Genomic DNA, 18904 nt, shown 5'->3' with positions numbered 1-18904 from the left:
TCACTGTGGTTTTAATTTGCATTCTCCTTTTCGCTAATGATGTTAAACATATTTTCATATGTTTATTTGCCATCTGCTATATTTCCTCTTTGGTAAAATGTCTTTTTGCCTTCAGATCTTTTGCCCATGTTCTTTTCTTCTTCGTGTTTTTGTTTGTTTGTTTGTTTTTTAAGAAATCAGATCTTGTTATGTTGCCCAGGCTGGTCTTTAACTCCTGGGATCAAGCAATCCTCCTGCTTTGGCCTCCTGAGTAGCTGGGACTACAGGTGTGCACCACCATGCCTGGCTAGTTTTTTAATTTCATGTAGAGATGGGGTCTCACTATGTTGCCCAGGCTGGTCTTGAACTCCTGGGCTCAAGCAGTCCTCCTGCTTTGGCCTCCCAAAGTGCTGGGACTACAGGTACGCACCACCATGCCTGGCTTGCCCATGTTTTAATTTGATTGTTTTCTTTTTTATGCCGTTGAATTTGAGAGCTCTCTAGTATATATTTTAGGTAGTAGTCCTTTGTTGGATATGTGCTTTGCAAACCTTTCTTTCTAATCTGTAGCTTGCCTTTTCATCTTTTTATCTGGCTTTTTTTTTTTGAGACGGAGTCTTGCTCTGTCACCCAGGCTAGAGTGCAGTGGCACAATCTCGGCTCACTGCAACCTCTGCCCACTGGGTTCAAGCAGTTCTCCTGGCTTAGCCTCCTGGGTAGCTGGGATTACAGGTGCACACCACTACACCCAGCTAATTTTTTTGTATTTTTAGCCATGTTGGCCAGGCTGGTCTTGAACTCCTGACCCCAGGTGATCCGCCTACCTCGGCCTCCCAATGTGCTGGGATTACAGGTGTGAGCCACCGTGCCCGGCCTTTTTTTTTTTTTTTCCCTTTTTTTTTTTTAATACGGAATTTTGCTCTTATTGCCCAGGCTGGAGTGCAATGGTGCAATGGTGTGATCTCGGCTCACCTCAACCTCCGCCTCCCGGGTTCAAACGATTCTCCTGCCTCAGCCTCCCGAGTAGCTGGGATTACAGGCATGCGCCACCATGCCTGGCTAATTTTACATTTTTAGTAGAGACCGGGTTTCTCCATGTAGGTCAGACTGGTCTTGAACTCCCAACCTCTGGTGATCCTCCTGCCTCGGCCTCCCAAAGTGCTGGGATTACAGGCATGAACCACCACGCCAGGCCTTACATGGCTCTTTCACAGTGCAAACATAAAGTTTGTCTGCCAATCTTTCCTTTTGTGAATTGGGCTTTTGGTGTCAAGTCTAAGAACTCTTTGCTTTGCCCTAGATCCTGAGGATTATGTTTTACATTTGAATTCATGATCCACTTTGAGTTACATTTTGTACGAGGCATAAGACTTTTAGTTCGAGGCCCATGTTTTTCCTATGGATGCCGATTGCTCCAGTGCCCTTTGTGGAAAGGCTTTCCTTCCTCCTGAAATACTTTTGCACCTTTGTCAAGAAATCCACTGGGCATATCTGTGTGTGTCTGTTTCTCAGATTCTCCATTCTGTTCTGTGCATTACTGTCTGTGCCCGCCCCCTGCCAATACTCCACTGTCTTAACTACTCTAGCTATAGAGTCAGTCTTGAAATCAGGTAGACTGACTCTTTCCACTTTATTATTATTTTTCAGAATTGTTTTAGCTTCTCTGCCTTTTTTTTTTTTTTTTTCCGAAGATGAAGTCTCGCTCTGTCGCTCAGGCTGGAGTGCAGTGGTGTGATCTCGGCTCACTGCAGCCTCCGCCTCCCAGGTTCAAGTGATTCTCCTGCCTCAGCCTCCGGAGTAACTGGGATTACAGGCACCTACCACCATGCCTGGCTAATTTTTGTATTTTTAGTAGTGATGGGGTTTCATCCTGTTGGCCAGGCTGGTCTTGAACTCCTGACCTGAGGTGATTCACCCACCTTGGCCTCCCTAAGTGCTGGGATTACAGGTGTGAGCCAGAGTGCCTGGTCCTGTAATACTTAAATTACTAGTGAGATGGAACATTTTCTTTCTAACTTTGCTGCATCTCTTCTTTCTGAATTGCCTCTCTCTTCTCTTTGCTCATTTTTAATTGAGATGTCTTTTTCCTTGTGATTTGGAGAAGCTCTCTTTTCACTTGCCAAGTCTTCTCCTTCTCTTGGTAACATTTACCTTAGCTCTGCTATAGAAACCTCTGATGGAGCAGTTGGAGAGAGCTGCCCATCCAGTCCAGGAAGGTTAGACATGCCCCAGAGTTTCCCTGATGCCTTTTGAATGTTTTGAGTCAAGTCCCAGTTCTGCCCCATGCTTGCCACATGACTGAGCCAGGTTACCTCACCCGCAGAATGTGGGCCGGCCTGCCGGGAGGGCTGGGCTCACATCGGGTGATGGTTGTGCAAGGCCTGTGGGGGCCTCTAAGGGGAAGGCAGAAATGGAAGGATTATCAAGCAAGCTCTACTCCGGGCTATGTTTTTGCATCCATATGTTTTTCTAAGTAGGAACTCAGACTGAGATGTGTTTCAGTGTTATATGCCTAACTTCCTGCAAAACTTGGCAGTGGCATTGAAAAACATAGCCATTATGGGGTCTCAGCTTTCCTGGGGAAATGGCAGGTCATCGAAAACACTGACTTTCAAGTCCATTTATATGCTCAAATTGAGTGTTGCCTTTTGACCTCTTCTGTTTAATAAAATCCTCCAGCACGTCATCACGGATGTGCATTTTCCCAGGCCAGCATATGCATGAGGCTGTCCTGTGGTCCGGTGCCCAGCCCTGTGACACCTGGGCTGTCATTACAGGGTGCACAGTAGGTGAGGGTCTGACTCCAGGACCACATATCCTGGGTGCTTCACTGAGTGTTGCTCATTGGCTGTTGTGGTCCTGAGTAGGGCAAACTCAGTTTCCCCACCTGTCAACTGGACTAGTAATATTACCTGCCCTTTAGCATTGTCGGGAGGATGAGAGGTACTGGATAGGAAACAAGGGATTATAGGCGCTTCTCTGAACATTTTACAGTGAAAATGGATTGCTTTCCAAAAGTCATTTTGAACCAAGGCTGATGATCGTTGGTTTGTTTTGCACAAGAGCGCGTACTTTGCTAGCAGAGTGAGAGTGAGAGTTTGGGCAGGAGGCAGCCAGGCATGAAGATGTAGGAGGCGTCCTGCCCTTGGCCACGTGCGGGGATCAGAGTTGGGTGAACTCTGCTTAGGAGTCGTTAGAACACAATCCTGAGACAGTTTCTCCTCCGAGGTGGTTCTGCTGGGTTTCTCCATCTCAACTGCTGTTGTCCTGGGTTACAGTTACAGGCGCTTGTGTGAATTGTGGTGTTTTAAAGCCTTCAGAGCAGAAGGATGTGAACTTGTCCTTCTCCTTGTGCCCCTCTCTCTCTGTCATCCCACTTGTAAATTGTTTCTGGGCTGGAGGATAAGTGAGGAGGCCACAGGAACTTTGCATGTTGTCTCTTAGCATTTTGAGTTAGGAAGAGCAACTGAAAGACCGAGCTGAAAGCTACACTGAACCTCATCAACAATTCACACACTGCAGAGGCGAAGATGGCGTCTTCTCAGCACAGTGGGCTGGGTCAGGAGAACACATTGGGTCAGCTCTGCTGCACTTCCTTCCATTCCTACGGCCATCCTGGTGCCACCTGCAGCCTCTTACGGTGCAGGCCTCATCCCCTGGTGCGTCCCCTCTCTGCCGTTGCCTCGGGCTTGGCCCCAGGCTCACTTTGGGGTCAGACATGGGTGGGCAGCTCCAGAGGCTGCTCTCAGCACACAGAGGGCTCTTTCCCAGTAGCTGTGAATCTTCCTTTTGGGGGCCAAGAGGTCTCTGCACAGGGGCCAGTGACAGACTGCCTGGGGCTGGGGATTCATGTCATTAGCAACATGTGTCTTCAGTTCTGTCGCAATGACATATCAGGGCAGCGTGCAGGTGTGACTCCATTGTTCCCGGGAAGAAGCCTGGCATAAGAGGAAGTGGCAGTTGGGGCCTGGTGCTTTACCTTCTTTCTTCCCCCTTCTGCTTTTGCATATGCAAAACCTGACATATGTGTAATTAGATCAAAACCTCTGACCACTGTCATTGTTTCAGGTTACCCAGATGGACTCCCGTGGTGATGAGCAATGGTTGAGCCATACTCCCTGGGCTTTCCCTCAGCTGTAGGTCTTTTGAGAGTGACATCCGGTGGTCATCAAGTGTTCGAGCCGGATGAGCCTTTAGCATGGATGGGCAGAGGTTGGAGCTCTGGGCTGTGTCCTTCAGCGACTCTTCTGGATTAGTCCGGGCCTTGTTTCTCTTGGTTGCGGATCTTGTTGCTCATTAGTGCCTGGGAAGTAGAGCAGATATTTAATAACCCTGCATGCCTCAAAGACTGAAACCCTTTTTTTCCCACTGGAATCACAGTAGCTTGGAAACCTCTTTCCCTTGCTTCTCATGAGATTATTAAAAAACTCACCTGGGGCTGGGCGTGGTGGCTCATGCCCGTAATCCCAGCACTTTGGGAGGCCAAAGCAGGCGGATCACCTGAGGTCAGGACCAGCCTGGCCAACACGGTGAAACCTCGCTTCTACTGAAAATACAGAAATTAAGTGGGCATGGTGGCACGCACCTGTAGTCCCAGCTACTCGGGAGGCTGAGGCAGGAGAATGGCTTGAATCCAGGAGTCAGAGATTGCAATGAGCTGAGATTGCGCCCCTGCTCTCCAGCTTGGGTGACAGAACAAGACCCTGTCTCAAAAAAAAAAAAAAAAACTCGACTGGAAATGTGCTTCAGATCCAGACCTCTCTGATCATTGGCAGGAAGGACACCTTTGTCATCTGAAGTGAGGGCCTCTGGAGTCTGTGAACCCATGGCAGGCGATGTGCTATTTGCTGCCTAGACCTGACCACTGTCACCTTTACTGACAGATGACAAACAGCCTGCCTGCCTTGGCCTCCTTTCTGTGGGTCTTCTTCCTCTGGGGAGACATATTTTGGAAATAAGCTGGAGTTTGAACCCAGAAGTTGACACAGGTGTGATGGCTGGACACTGTCATCTAACGAGGTTGTAAGATGTTAAGGGTGACAGCCACTCCTTCCTGTACCCCTTACCCAGGAATGGTGTCACTGCCTCCAAGCACGAGGGGGGCAGCCGTCCGGGGGCTGCTGTTGCTATACACACTTACCTCCTACGTGTTTTCCATGATGTCTTTGTCTGTTTTAAAATGATGGCTCCTAAATCTCTGGCTTTTCTTGCTTTTTCATGTTATTCTAGTTTTTCCTGCTTTTTCAGTGTTTCCCCCTTTCTTTTCCTCTTTTTTTTTTTTTGACTTTTTCCCTCTCCCCTTTCAGATCTTTATGCTATTTTCCTTCTATTTTCATTTTGTCATGGTAGTTTTCTCTGTACTTTCACTTCTTCTTTTTTTTTTTTTTTTTTTGAGACGGAGTCTCGCACCGTCGCCTGGGCTGGAGTGCAGTGGCGCGATCTCGGCTCACTGCAATCTCTGCCTCCCGGATTAATGCAGTTCTCCTGTCTCAGCCTCCTGAGTAGCTGGGATTACAGGCACACACCACCACACCTGACTAATTTTCTGTATTTTTAGTAGAGATGGGGTTTCACTATGTTGGCCAGACTGGTCTTGAGCTCCTAACCTCGTGATCTGCCTGCCTCGGCCTCCCAAAGTGCTGTTTGGGATTACAACTTTCACTTCTTTATACATTCACAGGTGTTGGCGTCCCCCAGAGACGCTGACCATAATCCGGGCATTATTCTTTTTTTCTTTTTATTTTTGAGACAGAGTTTCACTCTTGTCACCCTGGCTGGAGTGCAGTGGTACGATCTCGGCTCACTGCAACCTCCGCCTCCTGGGTTCAAGCGATTCTCCTGCCTCAGCCTCCCAAGTAGCTGGGATTACAGGTGCATGCCACCACGCCTGGCTAATTTTTGTATTTGTTGTAGAGATGGGGTCTCACTTTGTCATGTTGGCCAGGTCTCGAACTCCTGACCTCAGGTGATCTGCCTGCCTTGGCCTCACAAAGTGCTGGGATTACAGGCGTGAGCCACTGCGCCCGGCCTGGGCATTATTTTTAGCTTCAAATGACCCTTTGTAGCACAACAATATGCAAGTGGTGGGTGCGTATTGGTTCAAATCCAATGACTATAACTGGAAGGAGTCTACGTCCCCCTGGTTTTATTCATTGTGAGAAATCGTACAACAGCAGTCCAAGAATTTGTTGGATAAACACTGTAATCGTGCCCCCAAGATAGTCCTCTTTTCCCTGCCCAGTTCTATTCTCTTTAGCTGTTTACACATCCATTCTGTATAATTAGGTGTCATTGTGCATTCTTCACTTTTATCGCTTATTACATCAGCGGCAGGTTTGTGTGCTCTTTTTTCACCTCACTCACTAAAACACCAACACGCGTAAACTTTTACAGCCAGCATTTCAGGGACTGCATAATTCCCCACCAGGTTGGCACACTCCCCTGGGTGTCCCTCCCCTTCCCTGGAAGACGTCTGGCAGAGCTCAGGACACAGTGGGAAGTGTCTGGACTTGGCCGCCAGCCAGGCTGGATCCAGGTGTGGCCTCTGGTGGCCCCGATTAGCTGCGTGACCCTAGATGGGGAAGTGACCTCTAAACAGCGATGTCTTGGGGCTCTGAGGTGTCGGGAAGTGGAATATCTTCAGTGCCAAGCTGAGGACACTGCACTTCCTTCCTGGCCTGGTGGGAACAGTCACTGGCCAGCGCTCTCTGGGCGCGGGCTGGTCAGTGCGCGTCTCTGAGCACTCAGGTAGCTGGAGGAGGATGGATGGGATGGTTGAGAACCAGACCCAGGCCCGGGAAACTGGTCGAAAGCTTGCAGGCCTGGTGATTTATGATAACGCGTGGAAACTTCTTTTCTGATTCCGGAGCCAGAGAACAATCTCAGAGGATAGAGTGTCCTTTCCCTCTGAGCTCTCGGAGCTGAAATCCCTTTGCTCAGTGAATGGAAATTGACACTGGGCTGCTGCTGCTCTTTCCTGAGTGACTATACTGTTTGCCCTAGAATCAGGATTTATTAAAGAACATTAAGCTTACTTTTTCTAAATCAGGTAAGCATAATAATATCTGTGTCTGAAGATAAACTGAATTCTGTGTTCAGAGGATGTTTAAAGTGCATGCATTTTGACTCTAACTATCATCATATATTTTGGTCATGACAAAATTGAGGGGGCAACCCTTTTTTTCCCCAAGGGGTTGTGTTCACTTTTGACCAATATCTGTGGTTTCATTTACAGATTCCCACTGGAAATTCGTTGTATGAATCTTATTACAAGCAGGTAAGTTTAGCTGATGTCTCTTCAGATGGAACTAGAGCATGCCTGAGCTGAAAGCACAGTACAGAATAGAAGCCCGGCTGAGCGGCCTTTTGTCCTTTTCTGTTCACTGTCAGCGGATAGTTAGCGTGGCGGGTGCCACTTCACCTGCTGCTGCATTTGCTGAAAAGTTATTTTGCCTCTTGGTCTCCCATTTCAGGTCGATCCGGCACACACAGGGAGGGTGGGGGCGAGTGAAGCTGCGCTTTTTCTAAAGAAGTCTGGCCTCTCGGACATTATCCTTGGGAAGGTATGTGAAGATGAGTAGTGATTTCTCTTCTGTGGCTGCCCTCACAGCTCCCCCCGCAGGTCAGGGCCAGCCTGTGCAGGCCTCCTTCCATGGGGCCCGGCCTCCTGGGTAGTGGCCTGGTCGCTGCAGACCTCTCAGGCTGCAGCTGGTGGATCCAAATGCCCAGGTGGCAGCCCCCACCACTACTTTGGTAGCAGATAAGAAACCCGAGTACTTTTGGGGTCTTGATAGCTTGTGGACTTTTTTTTTTTTTTTTTTTTTTGAGACAGAGTTTCGCTCTTGTTGCCTAGGCTGGAATGCAGCGGCGCGATCTCGGCTCACTGCAACCTCCTCCTCCCGGGTTCAAGTGATTCTCCTGCCTCAGCCTCTTGAATAGCTGGGATTACAGGCGCATGCTACCACACCCGGCTAATTTTTTTTTTGAGACATTCTCGCTCTGTCGCCCAGGCTGGAGTGCAGTAGCGTGATCTCAGCTCACTGCAAGCTCCACCTTCTGGGTTCACGCCATTCTCCTGCCTCAGCCTCCCGAGTAGCTGGGACTACAGGCACCTGCCACCACGCCCGGCTAATTTTTTGTATTTTTAGTAGGGACGGGGTTTCACTGTGTTAGCCAGACTGGTCTCGCACTCCTGACCTCAGGTGAATCGTCCACCTTGGCCTCCCAAAGTGCTGGGATTACAGGCGTGAACCACCACACTTGGCCACTTGCGGACTTTAGTTGGGGGAAGAAGGGTGTCATAAACACCATTGGCTTGGGAGCTGAGTGCACCTGGATGTCCTCTGGGCCCTGCCGCTGACTGGCTGCGCGCCCCTGGGCAGATCATTCACCTGCTCTGAATTGGCTTCTTCATCTGCAGGACAACCTGGGGACAGTCACTCCTGCCCCGCAAGGCCAGTGATGGGGTGGTGGCGGCTCTGGTTTTTGTTAACACGTGGACAGTGATCGGCAGTCATGCTTATGAGCATTTTTGTGTTTCCGCAGATATGGGACTTGGCCGATCCAGAAGGTAAAGGGTTCTTGGACAAACAGGTATATACACATGTACACAGAGCAAGTGGAGGGGCTGGGCAGAGCCCCCAGGCTGGGTGACCTCCACGGCTCCTTCCACATTCCTCCACTGTCAAGTATTACTAGGCATGAGCACAGCTGTCAAACTTAACACGGGAAGTTTTCATTTTGAAATAAAGGTCTTTTAAACACTTGGAGCCATCTTTCATGGCTAGTGTATCTTTTATTTATTTATTTATTTATTTTTCTTTTAATGTTTTGTAACCTTACATGTGATTAAAGTGTTGTCCAGACTTTTTATTTTGGACCAGTCTCTCGTGGAAGTTGCACAAATAGCTTGGAGGGTTCCTGTGTATCTTTTGCCAGCTCTCCCCAGTGATGGTGTCTTACATAACCACAGCACAGTGATCAGAGCCAGAAAATAACATTGGTGTTATTTTTTATTTTTTTGACATGGAGTCTCACTCTGTTGCCCAGGCTGGAGTGCAGTGGTGCAATCTCGGCTCACTGCAACCTCCACCTCCCAGGATCAAGTGATTCCCCTGCCTCAGCCTCTGGAGTAGCTGGGATTACAGGCGAGAACCATCGTGCCTGGCTAATTTTTGTATTTTTAGTAGAGATAGTGTTTCACCATCTTGGCCAGGCTGGTCTCGAACTCCTGACCTCAGGTGATCCGCCCACCTCGGCCTCCCAAAGTGCTGGGATTATGGGCATGAGCCACCACGCCCAGCCACATTGGTGTTATTAATGTAACAAAGTAGACATTGGTGTAACTTTGACTAAAGGCCTTAATCAGAGTTTTTTTTTTTTTTTTTTGAGACAGAGTCTAACTCTTGCCCAGGCTGGAGTGCAGTGACATGATCTCGGCTCATTGCAGCCTCTGCCCTCTGGATTCACAAGATTCTCATGCCTTAGCCTCCACAGTGAAAACCCCATCTGAAAAAAAAAAAAAAAATCTGAAATCTGAAACTCTTCTGATCCCAAGCATTTGGGATGAGGAATACTCAGCCTGTACTTATAAGTGATTTTAAGTGGTCGTAGATGGCCGTTTTGTTAGAGGGGACCTTGTTTGTGCTGTGCCATGACTTGTGATCCAGTCTGTCAGGAAGCCCCCTTCACTTGTACCTCCCTTCTTTGAGGTTCATGGTGCATGTCTGCATGTTTGTTGTTTTGTTTTTTTATTTTTTATTTTTTGAGCCTCGCTCTGTTGCCCAGGCTGGAGTGCAGTGGTGCGATCACTGCTTACTGCAGCCTCGATCTTCTGGGTTCAAGTGATCTTCTGCCTCAGCCTCTCGTGTACCTGAGGCCACAGGCACACACTGCCACACCTGGCTAATTTTTATTTTTTTTTTTGTAGAGACGAGGTCTCACTATGCCCAGGTTGGTCTCAAACTCCTGTGCTCAAGCAATCCTCCCATCTTGGCCTCCCTAAGTGCTGGGATTATAGGCATGAGCCACCGTGCCCGGCCTCATGTCTGCATGTTAAAAGTTCTGAGAATTCCTATGGAAAAGAAATTTGGCTTTGCTTAATGCAGTTCCTCTAAACTTACTTAATTCCTTTTTCTTTTTTTCTTTACTATTTATTAATTTTTCTCTTTTCTCAGACCTTGCAGGGATGAAAGGTCCCCTTTTCTCAAAACCCTCTTATGATCCTCTACACTCTGCAAGGGCTTCTGAGGACAGCAGGCTGAGAAAGGCCGATCCTAGCACTTATCTCTTTGAAGACACTTTTAAAACTGTTAACAGTATTTATAGCTTTAAAAGTATCCATGTTCTTAGGCCAGTTAATAAAAAAAAAAAAACAAGCTAAGTGATCCCTCACAAGTCCACTGAGCCTTTGTGTGGTGGGTCCTGGGTTAGGAGGGAGGCACCTGACAGCCTAGTTCAACTTCCTTCCCGTGTCTAGGTGGGGTCCACGTCAGGCCACTGGGGGTGGGCAGGGGACGTTCCATTCAACGAGGCCGAGGGGATCGTGGTGAACCACAGATATGAGTTTCTGACCAACCGTGTGTATTTATGACTGCTTTAAAAAAAATTCAACACATAGCCAGGTGCAGTGGCTCATACCTGTAATCCTAGCTACTCAGGAACTAAGGCAGGAGGACAGGAATTTGAGACCAGCCTGGGCAACATAGTGAGATCCCACCTCTAAAAAAATAAGTAAAAACTTAGCTGGGCATAGTGGTGCACACCTGTGGTCCCAGCTACTCAGGAGGCTGAGGCAGGAGGATCGCTTGAGCCCATGAGTTTGAGGTTGCAGTGAGCTGTGATTGCGCCACTGCACTCTGGGTGACAGAGTGAGACCCTATCTCTAAAACAAACAAAAATTCGGCACATATTTGGTCCATCATTCGTAACCTTAACCATGTTTAACTTTGTTGCTTTATACAACCTAACATTTCCTAAATGTTGGGAGCTCATAGTTTTTGGAAAATATATGCATCTGAAATTTTACAGATTTCCAGATGCAGTGGAATAAGTCCATTTTATTTTATTTTATTTATTTATTTTGAGACGGAGTTTTGCTCTTTTTGCCCAGCCTGGAGTGAAGTGGCATGATCTTGGCTCACTGCAGCCTCCACCCTCTGGGTTCAAGTGATTCTCCTGCCTCAGCCTCCCAAGTAGCTGGGATTTCAGGCACCTGCCACCACGCCTGGCTGATTTTTATGTTTTTAGTAGAAATGAGGTTTCGCCATGTTGGCCAGGCTGGTCTCGAACTCCTGACCTCAGGTGATCCACCTGCCTCGGTCTCCCAAAGTGCTAGGATTACAGACATGAGCCACCACACCTGGCCGGGATAAGTCCATTTTAGTGTATTCATTTAAGCGATGTCCCCAAGGTGAGTCCAGTTCAGCCCAACGCTCCAAGGGGTTTTTGCACGGATGGTCTTCATTGTTGAAGTGCACATCCTCTTTCCCTGAAGCCTGCTGTTAGAGACAGCTCCCCCTACCCTCACTGGCGATGTGCTGTTTACTCCTTCCCTTTCTTTGGACTTGCAGGGTTTCTATGTTGCACTGAGACTGGTGGCCTGTGCACAGAGTGGCCATGAAGTTACCTTGAGCAATCTGAATTTGAGCATGCCACCGCCTAAATTTGTGAGTGTCCAAGTCCTTCAAGTTCACATTCTTCTAATACCAGATGTGTGTGTGTGTGTATGTGCATGTGTGTATGTGCATGTATATTTCCATGTTTTCTCTAGCCTTCCCCTTTTATTGTGGTGAAATTCACATAATAGAAAATTAATAATTTTAAAGTGAACTATTTAGTGGTATTTAGTGCATTTACAGTGTTGTGTCTTCATTACCTCTGTCTAGCTCCAGAACATTTTCATCCCCCCGCAAGGAGACCCCATCCACATTAAGTAATCACTCCTTGTCTCCCCCTCCCAGTCTCTGGCAACCACTAATTTTATTTCTGTCAATGGATTTGCCTGTTCTGGACATTTCCTATCAATGGATTCTCTAACATGGTCTTTTGTGTCTGGCCTCTCTCTCAGCATCGTGTTTTCAGGGTTCATCCATGTTGTAGAATGGATCAGTGTTTCCATATTCCATTTACTGGATGGACCACATCTTTATCCATTCATCTCTCTGGACATGTGGGTTATTTCCACCCTTTTGACTGTTGTGAATAGTGCTGCTACCAGCATTCATGTACAAGGATTTGTTTGGACATCCGTTTTTAATTCATTTGAGTCAATACGTAGGAGTGGAATTGCTGGGTCATGTGGTGATTCTGTGTTTAACTTTGTGAAGTCTTCCCTTTTTTGAAAGCACTTTGAAACGTGTATCCTTTTCAGCAAACCCACCCACCTATGATTTAATTCTGTGCCAGCCACAAAGGAATGTTTCTCTCTCTTCTCAGCACGACACCAGCAGCCCTCTGATGGTCACACCGCCCTCTGCAGAGGCCCACTGGGCTGTGAGGGTAAGTGAACGGGAATAGCTCCCTCCTTGGCTCTCCTTCAGATAGAATTGTTCCAGCAGTTGTTCTAGAATTGTTCTGGAATTGTTCTAGTTTGATGTTGTTCAGAACATTTTATAGGATGATTGTGTCAGCTCTTCTGTCTCAGTGTGAGTGGCCACAGCACTTGGATGAAACGCCTCTTCTAATGAACACCTTTTACAAAGGCTGTGGCCCTTCACTGGAATTGGGAGTTGCCTACCTGGACAACTAAGTGTCAGGAGTTGGATTATTAAAGGGCTGCAGTTTAAATCTTGCATCTTTAGGTCACATTCTGTGGTTTTTGCTGCTTGTGTTGGTTATTCAGAATAGAAGAGGAAACGGTGAGAGCTTGCAAGCACGTGGACCCCCAAATGTGTCCCTTGCTTTCTGGCTTCTTTCCAGCCACTTTGCATGTTACCATTCTTTCCTCCCTGATGTTCTGATTGCTTTGTGAAAAGCCTCTCTCAGCACTTGAAGTGTTATTTTTAAAACAGAGGATGTTGTGGCTGGAAAGATAAGCTACTGCTTCCAGAAAGAAGAAAAAAAACGAGGGCTGTCTTCTAAGTACAGAATTCCTTCTAAAGGAAGTGAGCATGGTCCCTCCAGATAACATGAGGCCTCCTCACCTTCCCTTCACTTTCAGACTGTCACATTTCCTCACGTTTATGTGGCTTAAATCCTGACATGAATAACACTCTTGCTCTCAAATAAAGGTCCCAAGCACTTTCGTCCCATGTTTACACGGTTGGTTTGCTCCCTTCTTGGAGAGGTCATGGGCTGGGTGGGGGTATCTGTGCAGGGAGAGGACATGAAGATATGTCATGTGACCGAGGAGTCATGCAGTCACCTCTGTCATCAAGCACTTTGCCAGTGGCAATCACTGTGGTGAAGGGTTTCTCCCTGTCACCCAGCGCATTGTGTGGACTTTGAAAAAGAGCTACTTTGTCATGGGAAACAGTGCCAAGAGATCTTATACTTTAAAATGTGATGGCTCTTTTCCACCAGGGGTTATGTCCAGGCCTCACTGGAAGAGCTGGGACTGAGGGGCCTGGGGACCTCGCAGAGAGGAGTCAGGGAGCGCAGGACCAGATGCTGTAATTGGGGTGTACTGTGGTCAAGAGAGATTCTGCATTCCATTCACAGCCACAGTCAGAAAGAACAAGCCCGAAGTGCCAAGTGTTTGTTTCCGTTGTGAACATTTCTGGGCTTCTGAAGGCACTGAGTCAGCAAGTCCGATGGCCAGGAGAGGATCCCAGGCCCCCGAGAAAGACCTGCAGCGCTCAGCTTCTTAGCACCAACAGCCGTGAGAGCATGCGGTGTCTGCTGGTGATCTCATCTCTGTGACTGAGGGCTCTGTCTTGGTTTTTGTCTTTTAAAAATTAAAAAATTTTTATTGTGGTTGAAAGACACATCACGTAACATTTACCATCTTAACCATTTCTAAGTGTACAGTTCAGGAATGTTAAGTTTCCTTTGGAGGGTGGAACAGACTGGAAGCCACTGCCTCACTCATGGCCCCTTTTACGGGCTGCCTGCCCTGTGTCTTTCAGAACAGCAGGAACTGTGACTCCCCATCCTAATGCTGCACCTTCCCTCTGTTCATGAAGAGCTATTCCTATTTACGTATTAATTTATTTACCATTAGAAATGGAGGGCTTCCTGTATGTGGCCGGGCTTGGTGGCTCACACCTGTAATCCCAGCACTTTGGGAGGCCGAGGCAGGCGGATCACTTGAGGCCAGGAGTTCAAGACCAACCCGGCCATCATGTTGAAACCCCATCTCTACAAAAAATACAAAAATTAGCCGGGCGTGGTGGCGCATGCCTGTGATCTCAGCTACTCGGGAGGTACGAGTGCTGAGGCACGAGAATTGCTTGAACCTGGGAGTCGGAAGTTGCGGTGAGCTGAGATTGTGCCACTACACTCCAGCCTGGGCAACAGAGCAAGATTTTTGTCTCAAAAAAAGAAAAAAGAAAAAAAAAAAAGAGAGGACTTCCTGTACTTTAAGTTGATTTTGATAATTATTTGCTCAAGCACTAACATCTGCTCACACTTTTGTCTTTCTGGTACAAGTGGGCTCCTTGGAGGCAGGTGAGACTGATCTTTGTCTCCCTGCAAAGACGCTGCCCCACCATGGGAGACTCCTGCCACACTCAGGCAGCAGCTAGGACGAAGAACAAGACCCGGGGCCAGGGCCTCCCTCCTGAGGACCTTGGCTCCCAGATCCGAGGTTGCCATAACGTTATTTCCTTCAGGGTATATGTTCACTTTGGAAACCAAGGGGCCAAGACTGTTCTAAGATCATTTTGTGCTTTTAGCCAAGGGTGATGATGGGTCCGTGGCCATTTTCACTTGGCTTTCGGTCAGAGCTCGGTCTGGACACTCACACAGGTGCGCTCTCCTACTTACTCGGGCTATTTCTTTCCAACTAGGTGGAAGAAAAGGCCAAATTTGATGGGATTTTTGAAAGCCTCTTGCCCATCAATGGTTTGCTCTCTGGAGACAAAGTCAAGCCAGTCCTCATGAACTCAAAGCTGCCTCTTGATGTCCTGGGCAGGGTAAGTGGGCCACGGGCTTGGTTCTTCTGCACTCAGTGTCCCTGCTGTGTGTGGGCGCCACTGTTCCCTTTCCCCACGGTGCTTACAAGGCTCTTGCTCTGTTTTCTCCCTGTGCCATCAGGGGCTTTCATCAGCGCTCCTGTGGGTCCAGCCCCAGCTGGCTCAGGGCTTCCTAGGGTGTGGCTTACAGTGTTCACCCAGTCCCTGGGGAAGGTGCCAGAATCCTTCCACTTCACAGATGAGGAGGTGGACTCAGAAGTGAAATTGCTGCCTGGGGCTTTGGGACCAGTAGAGCTCAGTCTTAAGCTCCCCAACCTGGGCTTTCCCCCTTTCCATTGTGCTGAATGTGGGAATGTGTGTCTGTGTCTATTTATTTATTTATTTATTTATTTATTTATTTATGAGGTGGAGCCTTGCTCTGTTGCCCAGGCTGGAGTGCAGTGGCACGATCTCGGCTCATTGCAACCTCTGCCTCCCCGGTTCAAGCAATTCTCATGCCTCAACCTCCCAAGTAGCTGGGATTACAGGTGCATGCCACCACGCCCAGCTAATTTTTGTATTTATAGTAGAGATGGTGTTTTACCATGTTGGCCAGGCTGGTCCCAAACTCTTATCTCGGATTCACCCGCCTCGGCCTCCCAAAGTGCTGGGATTACAGGCGTGAGCCACCACACCCGGGCTTTTTTATTTCTTTTTTTGAGTTTTTAGAGATGGGGTCTCACTGTGTTGCCCAGGCTGGTCTCGAACTGTTAGGCTGAAGCCATCCTCCCACCTCAGCCTCCGGAGTAACTGGGACTGCAAGAGCACCACCACTCCTGGCTCTTTTCTACTATTAATTACTGTTTTTCTTCCGATAAAGCTCAAAGTAAAAGTATTTTCAACTCTGCTGCAAATTTAGGAAAAATTTTATGCATTCTCTTTAAAGAAAGTCTTAGCCTGGTGCGGTGGCTCACGCCCGTAATCCCAGCACTTTGGGAGGCCGAGGTGGGTGGATAACTTGAGGTCAGGAGTTCGAGAACAGCCTGGCCAACATGGTGAAACCCTGTCTCTACTAAAAAAAAATACAAAAATTAGCCAGGTGTGGTGGTGTTCGCCTGTAATCCCAGATACTTGGGAGGCTGAGGCAGGAGAATCGTTTGAACCCAGGAGGTGGAGATTGCAGTGAGCTGAGATCGCACCACTGCACTCCAGCCAGGGCAACAGAGCGAGACTCTGTCTCAAAACAAAAACAAAAACAAAAAAACCCCTCAATTTAGGCTGGTGTGGCGGCTCATGCCTGTAATCCCAGCACTTTGGGAGGCTGGGGCAGGCAGATTACTTGAGTCCAGGAGTTTGAGTCCAGCTTGGGCAATATGGTGAAACCCCATCCCTACTGAAAAAAAAATACAAAAAACTAGCCAGGTGTGGTGGTGCGTGACTGTAGTCCCAGCTACTCTAGAGGTTGAGGTGGGAGAATCACACCTGAGCCTGGGAAGTCGAGGCTGCAATAAGCTGAGATCATGCCATGGCACTCCAGCCAGGGCAACCGGATTGAGACTCTGTTTAAAAAAATAATAATAATAATTAATTTTTTGTTTTGTTTTGTTTTGTTTGTGAGACAGAGTCTCGCTCTGTCACCCAGGCTGGAGTGCAGTGGCATGATCTCAGCTCACTGCAACCTTTCCTCCCAGGTTCAAGCAATTCTCCTGCCTCAGCCTCCCGAGTAGCTGGGATTACAGGCATGCACCACCACAGCCGGCTAATTTTTGTATTTGTATTTGTATTTTTATTTATTTATTTATTTATTTATTTGATACACAGTCTCGCTCTGTTGCCCAGGCTGGAGTACAGTGGCGCAATCTCTGCTCACTGCAAGCTCCGCCTCCTGGGTTCACGCCGTTCTCCTGCCTCAGCCTCCCAAGTAGCTGGGACTACAGGCGCCCACCACCACGCCTGGCTAATTTTTCATATTTTTAGTAGAGATGGGGTTTCACCATGTCAGCCAGGATGGTCTCGATCTCCTGACCTCAGGTGATCCACCTGCCTCGGCCTCCCAAAGTGCGAGGATTACAAGCGTGAGCCACCGTGCCTGGCCAAATTAATTAATTTTAAAAGCCTCAATTTGTTTCTGTTAACTAAAAGTACAGTTGTCCCTTGGTATACTTAGGGGGATTGGTTCCAGGGCCCCTATCATACACCGAAATGTACGCATACTCAAGTCCTGCAATCAGCCCTGCACATACAAAAGTCGGCCCTCTGTATATTCGGGTTTCACGTCCCACGACTACTGTATTTTGTATCCACGTTTGGTTAGAAAAATACGAGCATAAGTGAGCTTGCACAGTTCAACAAACCATGTTGTTCAAGAGTCAACCGTGTTTTGCTTTATTTTGCGTTTTATTATTTTTATTTTTGATGATACATAATAGTTGTAGTGTGGGGTCCACGTGGTGGTTTGATACATGCACACAATGTGTAATCATCCCAGCAGGGTAATTAGCATATCCATCACCTCAAACACTGATCCTTTCTTTGTGTTGGGAACATTCAAATCTTCTCTTCTGGAAGACTCTGAAAGATATGATAAATTATTGTTAGCTATAGTTCCCCTGTTGTGCTGTTGAACTTTAGAACTTATTCCTTCTGGCCGGGCACGGTGGCTCACGCATGTAATCCCAGCACTTTGGGAGGCCGAGGCGGGCAGATCATGAGATCAAAAGATCAAGACCATCCTGGCCAACATGGTGAAGCCCCATCTCTACTAAAAATACAAAAATTAGCTGGGCATGGTGGCACACTCATGTAGTCCCAGCGACTCGGGAAGCTGAGGCAGGAGAATTGCTTGAATCTGGGAGGCAGAGGTTGCAGTGAGCCAAGATCATACCACTGCACTCCAGCCTGGGTGACAGAGTGAGACTCTGTCTCAAAAAAAAAAAAGAATGTATACCTTCTATCTAACCATAAATATAAGTATTATTTATTTATTAAAAAAAAATTTTTTTTTTTGAGATGAAGTCTCGCTGTCACCGAGGCTGGAGTGCACTGGCACCATCTTGGCTCACTGCAACCTCCGCCTCCCTGGTTCAAGCAATTCTCCTGTCTCAGCCTCCCAAGTAGCTGGGAACACGGGTGCACCCCATCACGCCCAGCTAATTTTTATATTTTTAGTAGAGATAGGGTTTCACCATGTTGGCCAGGCTGGTCTCGAACTCCTGGCCTCAGGTGATCTGCCTGCCTTGGACTCCCAAAGTGCTGGGATGGATGACAGTCGTGAGCCACTGTGCCCGGCCATGCATACATCTTTGTATCCATGCATCTATGCACCCATGTCCCTCCGCATCGCTATGATCCATTCATCTGTGTGTGCACATGCCCATGCAATGTATTTATCCACATCTGTGCATGCGTCTTTGTGCCCATACGTCTATGCTGCCATGTCCCCGTGTGTCCATATTTATACATTCATCCGTGCGCACTTGCATCCATGCTGTCATCCATCTGTGCATCCAGGCACTCACACATCATGCATCTGGTCAGTCATTCAGTAAGCATTTTTCAGAGCCTGCAGTGGACCATGCCTTATGCTGGGCAGTGGGAAGGTGGGGATAATTAGATACCATCAAAGAAGTCAAATAAGTAATAGCTAAGAGGCTGAGACTTATTTACTGAGGGCTTAGTATGTGCAGGCCGGGCCCTAGTGCTCTGCGTGAAGACACACATCCAGCACTTGCAGCCCTCCTGTTAAGGACTGTGTCTCACACCCCTCCACCACCCATTTTTCAGATGGCGAAGCAGATCTTCAGGGTGGTTGGGAAGTCACCTTGGTCGCACAGTTGTGGAAGGGTGGAGAAGGGATGAGGTCCTACTGCGGA

At 47.9% G+C, this 18904-nt stretch overlaps 2 protein-coding genes across 14 annotated transcripts in view; both read left to right on the top strand.

The window, feature by feature from the left end:
• The window catches only part of CALR3 (calreticulin 3), a 57058-nt gene extending 49830 nt beyond the window's left edge, over positions 1-7228 (top strand). Inside the window, exon 10 of the mRNA XM_054673104.2 lies at positions 7214-7228. The gene's annotated coding sequence lies outside the window, so the exon portion shown is untranslated. The remainder of the gene's footprint in view (positions 1-7213) is intronic.
• EPS15L1 (epidermal growth factor receptor pathway substrate 15 like 1) overlaps positions 1-18904 on the top strand; it is a 116616-nt gene that overhangs the window by 22620 nt on the left and 75092 nt on the right. For all 13 annotated transcript variants that reach the window (XR_010153743.1, XR_010153742.1, XR_010153741.1 and 10 more), the window contains exons 2-7: positions 7214-7255; positions 7452-7541; positions 8524-8571; positions 11550-11645; positions 12415-12477; positions 14928-15053. Coding sequence is in view for 10 of the 13 variants with exons in the window: in XM_063801310.1 (XP_063657380.1) it covers positions 7214-7255; positions 7452-7541; positions 8524-8571; positions 11550-11645; positions 12415-12477; positions 14928-15053 (465 nt within the window). In the remaining 3 variants the exon portion in view is untranslated. The remainder of the gene's footprint in view (positions 1-7213; positions 7256-7451; positions 7542-8523; positions 8572-11549; positions 11646-12414; positions 12478-14927; positions 15054-18904) is intronic.

The sequence above is a fragment of the Pan troglodytes genome, chromosome 20 (assembly GCF_028858775.2).
Source record: "Pan troglodytes isolate AG18354 chromosome 20, NHGRI_mPanTro3-v2.0_pri, whole genome shotgun sequence".
NCBI classification, from domain to species: domain Eukaryota; kingdom Metazoa; phylum Chordata; class Mammalia; order Primates; family Hominidae; genus Pan; species Pan troglodytes.
Note: the sequence above shows the minus strand (reverse complement) of the source record. Positions and strands in the feature narration are given on the sequence as shown.